The sequence below is a fragment of the Citrus clementina genome, unplaced genomic scaffold (assembly GCF_000493195.1).
Source record: "Citrus clementina cultivar Clemenules unplaced genomic scaffold, Citrus_clementina_v1.0 scaffold_9, whole genome shotgun sequence".
NCBI classification, from domain to species: Eukaryota; Viridiplantae; Streptophyta; class Magnoliopsida; order Sapindales; family Rutaceae; genus Citrus; species Citrus x clementina.
In genome coordinates, this window is record NW_006261964.1 from 8,018,903 (window position 1) to 8,029,917 (window position 11,015).

An 11,015-nucleotide genomic window follows, 5' to 3' on the forward strand; every position below is an offset into this window, starting at 1 on the left:
AAGTCAAGAAAACTGATTTTTTGATTATTGAAAAATCAAATTTTTTGTATTATTCTATTTATGACCTCAGTAACCTACATGTTGCGATTGTCTTGTATGGATCATTGTTTCTCTTTTAAGCTGTTATAGTGAAAATTTTTAGCTCTTATTGCAGTTCTTAAAGTCATTGCAAGCACATGCTCTGTCGATCTCCATAAATTCGGATACATATGCATAGTTAGCTATTCAAACAACCACACTGGTATTTAACTTCGATATTCAGAAATATGGCTGAAGTGAAGCTTCATAGGGCATGGACGAGTGCATTTTGTTACAGAGTGATATGGGCTCTGAAATTGAAAGGCATAGCATATGATTACATTGAAGAAGATCTCTCTAACAAAAGTGCTTTGCTTTTGAAGCATAATCCAGTTCACAAGAAGGTCCCAGTACTTGTTCATGACGAAAAATCAGTTTGCGAGTCCATTGTTATCCTTGAATACATTGAGGAGATGTGGCCACAGAATCCCTTAATGCCAAATGATCCTTATGATAGAGCTCTGGCTCATTTTTGGATTAAATTTGCCGAAGATAGGGTTTGCTTCAGAACTCTAGCTAATGCGTTTATAAGTTCATTATTTTCATGTTTATTTGTTATTAGAGAAAATGATCAGTATCCCCCATTGTATGTCAAAATTAATTATTTGTTCTTTTATGTTTTAAAACCTATCAAAATCTCCATTGTCGTTCAAAAGATTCTGTTAACCTTCAATTTTTTTGTCTTTTACTAATTTTACCTCTGGAAAAATTTTTATTAATAGGAAGTTGAAAGTTTAATATAATTTTTTTAACGGCAAGGGAAATTTTGATGGCTTTTGAAATATGAGGGAGAAAAGGATTAATTTACCAAAACAACATTGTGGTTTTGTTGTTCATTTACCCTTTGTCATTCAATGTAGTTGTTAACCTCTAGTATAAGGGTGCTTGACAAATGACAAGGATATGTATTGTCTAAGTCTTTTAGTTCATACATATTATTAATCATGTGGTGATATTTTGACAGGAGCTACTGTTTGGAAAATGTTTCGTAGCGTACAAGATCAAGAGAATACAATGAAAGAAATCTTGGAAATGCTAAAAACCGTTGAAGAACATGGCTTAGGAGAGAAGAAATTTTTTCATGGAGACAAGATTGGCTTAGTGGACATAGCATTTGCTTCCATTGTTTATTGGTTGCAAATCATTGAAGATGTAGCAGGAGTGAAACTATTTAAATCTCACAAATTCACTTGCTTGCACGCATGGTTTGAAAAATTTAAACGAGTCCCAGAAATTGAAGAGAACCTTCCTAATTGGGGTGAACTATTGGTTTTTTTCAAACGTCGCCGTGAAAAGTTGGTGGCCTCTTCCTCATTGCATTAGCACAAAATTTGTCGTGCAATTGTATTGTTGTCAAGAGGCCGCTCTTTGCTTAGTTTTTTATTATCTTGTGTGCTCAATTGGGAGGCCGCCGCTTTGCTGGGTACTTTCGTATGGATTTGAGTAATAAGGGGGACTTGACTTTATATTTATGAATTATTGCATGTATTTCGTTAATTATTAATGGACTACTAACGGTTATGTATTGTTTGGGAGGAAGTTTAAATGCTGATATATACTAATGACTTGAAGAAAAGTCAACTTTTATTTGAAGTAATATAACTCTAAAAAATCAGAAGAAAAACTCCTTGTGGAAAAAGATAGTTCTGGTAAACATGCCCAGCATTAAAGGGTATTATCGAAACGTTTTTTTTTTTATTACATGAAACTATTGCTCGGGTGTTATCGAAACTTAAATGTGAATGGTTAGAGCCAACATGTGAACAGTACACCATTGTGAAAAGAATGATTTTTTTTTTCGCTAAGAATAACGAGCCAATAGGACTTTAGTGATTTTTTTTAGATCTAATTTATTGAAAGACTTCTTCATCTTCTTCTTCGTTTATGGTTGGGGTTTCTTTCTCCATTTTAACACCACCATGAAAAATTTTAACCATCTATCTACCAAAGAAGCCTTTTCCCTTACTCTTCTCCTGAAAAACTCTCTAATCTCTATAAAACTCATATCTCCCTCATGTCATTATTCCTCATAAACAACCTTTAATAAAGTTTTGTCCTTATTATAATGCAAATTATGTAATACTTCATTTATATAGTGGATTGGAGATGAGTTACTCTTATGGATGTAGATCAAAGGGCCGAACAATGTAAAATCATATGTGTTCTCTATTGTTTATGCTTATTTTCTATTTATTAGGATGATGATAATACTCAAATCGTATTCCATACATGAGCTCATATAGAGGCATAGCACGAGCTCTACTGAGCTCCCCAGATAAGCTCTATAGTTAAAGCTATCCTCGAATTTGCTAGAGCTACTTCCTAAACTCTCTTGAGCTCCCCAAATCAACTCTTTAAACTAAATCCCATGAGCTCCATAGAGCTTACCTCCCAAAACACTTCAATTTACCTCTTAAATTACCTCAGTTCACCTTCCAGATCACCTTAGTTATTTCTTTTGTCCTTAACAGCAGAAAAACACACCTAGATTTTTACTAGCTCAATCTCCCCTCAAATATAAATTTATTTATTTAAATTATATTTAACCTTGTTCTGGTGAGGACAACCACTAAATGATTCAAATCAAATCCTAGAGAAAATCCGGTCAAAACATGTATCTATGTATAATATTTAACATCACCCTAACAATCAATACGAATGCACTTGGATTTATTCTTAATAGTACACAAAGTGGAAAAAGCATGACAAGCAACACTTGCACACTCGAGGCTCAATATAAGTACGAACGTCATAATTCCAAGCAACAAACAATGACCATCATTACTAATTTTTTCTGAAAGCCACCAAATTGGAAAAGTACTGCCAAGTAATTAATTATCAACTGCGACTTGCCAGCTTAAGCTTATCCAATGCTGAGAGTTCATTATTCTTCGAGGTTTGGTTAATGTAAATATCTTTTAGAGTAATTTCAGGGTAGAGCGGAGGATTTTCTTTTGATAGCAACTCTTTAATTGGACCATATCGTCTCGAGCAACTATTATTCATGAAAAAACTTCCGATTGAAATTCTGGAGCCTTCCTTATTTGATAACACTCTATAATAGGCACTCTTGAACTTATCGTTGGTAATCAGCTGCAAAATGACACACTTCATATAAACCATAATTAAGTTATCTCATAGAGATTCATGCTTGGGTGTTGACGTTCACATGAAATTTTGTAAGGACGATTCTTTCACAGTATTGTGAAAGAATGTTTCCGCACAAAATTTAGTGCGAACGTCCCACTTGAGAAATTTCAATTTGATGGATAGTATTTCTTAATAAGTTATCTAACACACACTTGCCTGCATCATGTAGCCTAAGTTTACAACTAGAGTTCCCGGAACAGGGGCAATGTCAAACCATTGATCTTCGTGAAAGACTTGGAGGCCGCCAATTTGATCTTGTATGAGCACAATGACAAATCCAGGGTCAGAATGTGTTGCTATGCCGATGGACAATTCTGGTTGAGGGCATTCAGGGTAATAACCATTCCCAATAGTCATTTCCTCTACACAACCTATGTCTTTCAGGTAATTGGGGTTAAGCCCTAAAGCTTCGGATAGAAGTTCAAACAGAGTGTCCCCTGTTTTCCACATTAGGTTGTTGTATGTGATCATTATCTCTCTGCAAATTAATAAAGACAAAAAATAATCACTACTAAAAGAAAGGGAGAATGACATTTTGACTTTTAGAAATTATTTTTTTATTGGGTTAACAACTAGATGAAATGAGAGTAATAAAAACTTATTAGGAACCCAAGTGATGCAAAAAGTTCTAAGAAAGATGCAAGTGTTATCCACTGTAAAAGAAATAAAATCTATTGGTCATCGTCCACATACCTGCAAGCTTCAGGCAAATCTTCAGGATTTGAAAAATCGCGACCCATAACACAACTCAAAGTATCTTTCTGTTAAGGAAGCTCATTGTGCTGAGTTTATGAAGAACATGAAGGCAAAGAAGTTCTCAGTCTTAGTCAGTGAAGCAAGTCAATAGTGCCAGCTCATCAGTACCAGATCAGCAGAATTAGTTACGAGAATTAACAAGTCAGCATAAGTTGTTAATGTTTGTTACTAGTTTCTTTAGCATGTGTATGTAAATATCTTCAAGTATATAAGCTGTAGAAGTTCAGTTGGTATGTAACAAAAAAGAATTAAGAAATAAGAACTTTGATTTTTCCTCTGTAAATTTTCTCTTGAATCAAACAGCCTTTAACTTTCTTTCATGGTATCAGAGCCAACCATGGCTAGTTCCAGTACAACTAATCAAGTTCATTCAACAAACAATCAATTTCAATCTACGCAAACTTCATTTACTTTTGCTGCGACTGTAAAACTCGATCGATCGATCGAATTTTCTTCTTTGGCGCAAACAAGTACTGACGTCAATCAGAGGAAATCGACTTGAAGGATTAATCTCATAAGGTCAGAATATTCGAGAATAGTATCTATCTCAATCAAGAGCTGACGGATTTGTGGAGAAGATTGAGAATCCAGCTTATGTTAATTGGAGAGCTTAGGATCAGACTTTGCTTAGCTGGCTTCTTTCAACAATAAGTGAAGGTATTCTAAGCTCAGTTCTCAATTATGATACTTCCTTCGATGTTTGGAGATCCATTGAAAAATAATTTGGAGTTCAATCCGAAGCAAAAATAATGCAACTTAGATATGAATTGGACACTTTGAGAAAAGAATCAATGTCAGTTGAAGAATATTGCTAAAAAATGAAAACTCTTGTGAATAAGCTTGCTTGTGCTGGTGATAATATAACTGAAAAAGATCTGTTGATAAGGACTCTTAATGGATTAGGATATGGTTATTTGGATCTGGCTTCCATAATCACAGCTAATAAAATGAACTTTGATAATGCGTATGCACTGTTGTTGACATATGAAGCCCGATTAGAACAGAATCAGAATCCACAAGCTATGTTTAATGCCAACTATAGTATGGTGAATGCAAATTATGCAAATTCTTCGCATATGAGAGGTTTTCCTAGGAGAAATAATTTTGTTAATGCTTCTAATGGTCAATATGGAGGAAGATGTTAGTATTTTGGTCGTGGTATGTTCTCTACTTCTTATTCTAGAGGTTTTCCAGCTGGTAATGATGGTTTTGGTAGAGGAAATGCTGTTGCAAGTTTTGGCAGAAATCAGTTTCAACATTTTCACAGACCACCACACATCAGAAATATGTTTTCTCCTGCACATAATCAAAACAATTCTACTGGTGAACATAATGAACTGACACCTATATGCCAAATATGTCATAAGCAAGGTCACACTGCTGATGCTTGCTAGTATCGATATGGTGATAATTACCTTCCTAAGAATTTTGGCATAGGTAAAATGATGGGATCAAAGGCTGCTTATATGGCTAATTTTGAGTCATTTCCTTATCAACAGTCAACAGAGGAAGATTCTTATGGAGTTGCAGATATTAACTCCAGCTATCAACCAGTGAATTACTCACCTGTCTCTTCTTATCAATCTGAAGCTTTTACTTTCCCTGAAGCTTATGTTGCTAACCTTGAAGGCTCATCAGATGAAGGGTGGTATCTTGATAGTGGGGCCACACATCACATTACAAATAACATGGGAAACATGCATGTGAGAGAAGAGTTCAGAGGTGCAGACCAGCTGACCATTGACAATGGACAAGGTTTGATTATTACTCATATTGGTGATGCTTGCTTTAGCTATAAAAGTCTTAATGCTGCCCACAAACACACACCTATAGCACTTAAGGATATCTTATTAGTTCCTTCTATTACTAAGAACTTAATAAGTATATCTAAGCTAACCACTGATAATAACCTTTCCATTGAATTTGTTGGTAATGTGTGTTATATAAAGAATTCACTGAAGGGACAAGTACTTCTGAAAGGTCTTGCTAAAAAAGGATTATACAAGTTGCTGTTATAATCATCTCAGTCATCTCCTTCCTCTTTCTTGAGTCAAATTTCTTCAAACAAGCCTCTGTCTATGCTTTCTATATGTCATATTCAATTTCCTGTTATAACTGATGTCCATAATAAAGATTCAAAGTCTGTAGCTTGTTATTAAACTGCTGTCAATTCTTTCTTTCCTTGTAATGAATTAGTTAATAAAGTCAACTTGTTTCATAGACGATTTGGTCATCCTCATTATGATGTACTAGTGCATTTACTTAAGAATGATCAGTCTGTCAATATCTCTACTTCTATTATTAAACAAGCTCCACAGTAAATATATGAGGCATGTCAAATGGGTAAGGTTCATAGGCTACACTTCCCTGCAACTGAAACCAAAACTTCCCACATACTTGAACTTATTCACACTGATTTGTGGGGTCCTTCCCCTTTTTCTTCCAGATCTGGTTATGTTTATTACATCGGCTTTGTTGATGATTTCAGTAGGTACACCTGGATCTATCCACTGAAACTGAAATCAGAAGCCTTACAAATTTTCAAACTCTTCAAACTGCAAGTTGAAAAACAATTCCAGTGTTCCATTAAAAAGTTACAATCTGACTGGGGGGGAGAATATCGAGCATTCACTGAATTTTTGAACCAAAATGGAATTATTTTCAGACACTTTTGTCCATACACACATCATCAAAATGGGGTAGTTGAGAGAAAGCATAGACACTTTGTTGAGTTAGGACTTACACTTCTAGCTCAAGCTAAATTACCCTTAAACTTTTAGTGGGAAGCTTTCCAAACCTCAGTCTATCATATCAATAGGTTGCCTTTTGCAACTTTGAAATTTCTTACTCCCTATGAAAAGCTCTTCAATCATAAGCCAGATTACAAAATGCTCAAGTGGTTTGGTCGTGCATGCTATCCTTACCTGAGAGATTATAATAAGCATAAGTTTGCCTATCATTCTAACAAGTGTGTCTTTATCGGTTACAGTCCTTCTCATAAAGGGTATAAATGTTTGCATCCATCTGGTCAGGTCTATATAGCTAGACATGTCATATTTGATGAGCATTCCTTTCCTTACTCATCAGATTCTGTTTTCACTTCAAATAATTCATGTCAACCTCTGTCATTTACTCCTCAACAAGTGTATCATCTATCCACTTTGCCAATACCTTCTAATTCAAATGACAGTAACTCACTCTTATAATCTTGTTTCTGCAAGTTCTACCAGCAGCAGTTCTCATCATTCAGTGAATCATACACATAACAATAACTCTCAGCCTTTGCCATAAATATTTGAGCCACATACAGAATCTCATCATTCCATGCCTACTCAATCATTCACTACCAATACACTCTCTCCATCACAAATTTTACCAAACATCATTCCACACACCTCTGCTCCAGAAAATACACAACAAATCACTACACCAGCAAACACACATTCCATGACCACTAGAAGCAAAACTGGAATCTTCAAACCTAAAGTCTATAGTGCAGCACTTGTTCATAAAGAACCAGATTCTGTAGAAGAAGCTATGCAGGATTCTAAATGGCTTGAAGCCATGAAAGAAGAATACAATGCTTTACTCCAGAACAATACATGGTCTCTGGTTCCAAGGTTAGATGGTCAGAAGTTTGTTGGTAACAAATGGGTGTATAGAGTTAAATATAATTCAGATGGAAGCTTAGCCAAGTACAAAGCCAGATTAGTAGCTAAGGGATTTCAATAAATTGAAGGGGTCAACTATTTTGAAACATTCAGCCCAGTGGTGAAATCAGCTACTGTCAGAGTGGTAATCAGTTTAGCTGTTATGAACAAATGGCATATAAGACAGGTAGATGTAAATAATGCTTTTCTTAATGGAGAGTTGACAGAAAAGGTATTCATGGATCAACCAGCAGGCTTTGTTGATAATAAGAAGAAAGATTTTGTGTGTCAGCTTCATAAGTCACTCTATGGTCTTAAACAAGCTCCAAGAGCTTGGTATGAGAAGCTGAAGAGTTGTTTACTGTAGTGGAATTTTGTAAACTCAAGAGCTGATCCTTCTCTGTTCATAAAGAAAACAAGCTCAGTCATGATAATGGTATTGATTTATGTAGATGACATTCTAGTTACAGGGCCAAACAGTGCAGAATTAGAATCCTTTATAGCTGAGTTCAGTAAAGTTTTTGCATTAAAGGATCTGGGCAAGTTGTTTTATTTTCTGGGCATAGAAGTGTTGTATGATGCAGGCTGTATATATTTGTCACAAAGGAAATACATACGAGACCTGCTATCCAAAGTACAGCTTCTTAAGTGCAAAGGTACTGACACACCCATGAGCACTGGTCTTAAGCTACAAAAGGAAACTCAAGGTGCTCCTACAATGCAACACATTCTAGCTTGTAAAAGAGTTCTTAGATATTTAAAATCTACTCAAGATTTTGGACTCAAGTTTGTTCAACATGGAGAGATGAAGATTACAGGGTTCAGTGATGCAGATTGGGCTTGTGATCTTGATGATAGAAAATCTGTTGGTTCTTATTGTGTTTACTTAGGGAACAATCTGATATCCTGATCATCTAAGAAGCAGTCAGTCATTGCTCGATCAAGTGCTGAAAGTGAATATAGAGCCTTAGCTTCAGCTAGTGCAGAGATAAGCTGGTTACAATCCTTATTTTCTTAGATTGATTTGTGTTGCACAGAAATTCCTACCATTTGGTGTGACAACATTAGTGCCACTGAATTAGTTCGCAATCTTGTCTTTCATTCACGAACAAAACATATCAAGCTTGACATTCATTTCATCAGAAATAAAGTGATTGCAGGGGAGCTGACAATTCAGTACATTCCTAGTGAAGAACAGATAGCTGATATCATGACCAAGCCTCTCTCTTTTGTTCACTTCAACTATCTAAGGAACAAACTCAATGTGCAGCCTTGCCCCTTGAGTTTGAGGGGGGCTCTTAAGGAAGCTCATTGTGCTGAGTTTATGAAGAACATGAAGGCAAAGAAGTTCTCAGTCTTAGTCAGTGAAGCAAGTCAATAGTACCAGCTCATCAGTGCCAGATCAGCAGAATTAGTTACGGGAATTAACAAGTCAGCATAAGTTGTTAATGTTTGTTACTAGTTTCTTTAGCATGTGTATGTAAATATCCTCAAGTATATAAGCTGTAGAAGTTCAGTTGGTATGTAACGAAAAAGACTTAAGAAATAAGAACTTTGATTTTTCCTCTGTAAATTTTCTCTTGAAACAAACAGCCTTTAACTTTCTTTCACTTTCCAAAAGAGGGTTGGTGCACTATACAAATTTAAATTTGAACAATATTTAATTTTTTTGGAGTAATCACGAGAACAATATTTCTGCTTAACCTCAACATCTTGTTGAAAAAAAACTACGGATCCCATCAATGGCCTGATCCAAAATGCTTGTTGGGATTCCATGATTGATCACTTGAAAGAAACCCCACTTCTCACAAGCACTTCTAATTTGGTCAATTACCTAAGAACGCAAACTTGAATCCTTGTGTATTCTTTGAAGGTCTATGATAGGGATGCTGATTTTGGGGTCCCTGCAGATTGGCTTATCATCAAACTTATGTTTAGTGTGATGATCTTGAATGATGATCTGTGGAATGGTTGTGATCCCAGCATCTACGAGTCCCTTAACACCAGCTTTCGTGTCATCAAAAGCTTTCAACTCGCTAACTCTGTCACAAGTAATGCTTCCCATTGCTTGGTGAATTGTCTTTTACCTGGTGAATTATGAAGTACAAATGCTGACTTGCGGGTGATTGCTTTTGGTATATGCCGTTTATATGAATATGATTCCTAGCTTGCCACGTGCAACATGTTGAAATATAACTAGGGATGGCAATTGTACCCGCAAACCCGCAAACCCGCCCAAACCCACCCGTCAAAACCCGCCCGTTGCGGGTAATTTTATCCGTTGCGGGCGGGTTTATTATTATAAATTAAAACCCGCATATGGATGCGGGTGGGTTTGGTATTAACCTTATACCCGGTGGATACCCGCATGGATATCCACCAAACCCGCAATAATTTTTTTCAAATATTTTTAATTTAATTTAAATATAAAAATATATAAAGAAAATAATGTAATTAATCAAATTACCAAATAGCCAAAGGCTCAAAGTTGTGTATGTGTGTATATGGCTCATCTCTTATTCTAAAGTCATAACCTAAAGAAAACTAAAGTCATTTCCCTTCGAATTAGTATTTGAAAATATTAATCTTAATTATTATTTTAGGCATTGTGTTAGATGGGTGCTTATGGTGGTGAATAAAATAAATATATTCTCTTTGATCTTGTTTTAAATGATAATATGAAATGTAATTATTATTTTTAGATATTAGTTTGTGTTTTTTAAATAGATTTGTATAATTTATACTTAAATTTGAGAATTTGTGTTGAATTGATGTGGAAATTTTAATTTTTCATTTACATTGTTTAAATATAAAATTGAATATGCTATATGGAACTTGAGGTTATTATTATAAATTTATATATTAAATATTTGTGATTTTAAATACGGAAACCCGCAAAAAATCCACCGGATACCATTGCGGGTTTGGTAATTGTTAAAACCCGCTGCGGGTGGGTTTTTTTAAAAAAATTAAAACCCGCTGCGGGTTGCGGGTGGGTTTGGTAATTTAAATTTTGTGCGGGTTTGGGTTTGGTAATGGCAAACTCGCTGCGGGCGGTGCCCATTGCCATCCCTAAATATAACGATAGCATGAAGATGTGGAAATTTGTAAAATTTGATCCTGCGTTATTTATCTTGATTAAATTAATTATAAATTATCAATAATAGTCAATTCCGGGGACCACCAATTACTGGGTGGCACATCACAATAATAAATTATCAATAATAGTCAATTCTGCATTATTTAATATTTATGTGGATAAAATTTCAATTAGCTACACTACATTGTTGTTTGATAGTTAACGTTTCACCTTCTCCATTTGTAAATATTATTATGGACTTATAGTGTGGCTTAAAAGCTAGATCTTAAATGAAAAGAAAG

General features: G+C 35.2%; 1 protein-coding gene and 1 pseudogene across 1 annotated transcript; one reads left to right on the forward strand and one right to left on the reverse strand.

The window, feature by feature from the left end:
* Window positions 1-266: 266 nt before the first annotated feature.
* Window positions 267-1,401, forward strand: LOC18032731 (probable glutathione S-transferase). Its single transcript, XM_024185629.1, has 2 exons — window positions 267-609; window positions 1,043-1,401. Exons 1-2 carry the CDS (start codon window positions 267-269, stop codon window positions 1,399-1,401), a joined length of 702 nt encoding a protein of 233 aa, XP_024041397.1.
* Window positions 1,402-2,916: 1,515 nt separating this feature from the next.
* Window positions 2,917-9,706, reverse strand: LOC18032708 (annotated as a pseudogene).
* Window positions 9,707-11,015: the final 1,309 nt, after the last annotated feature.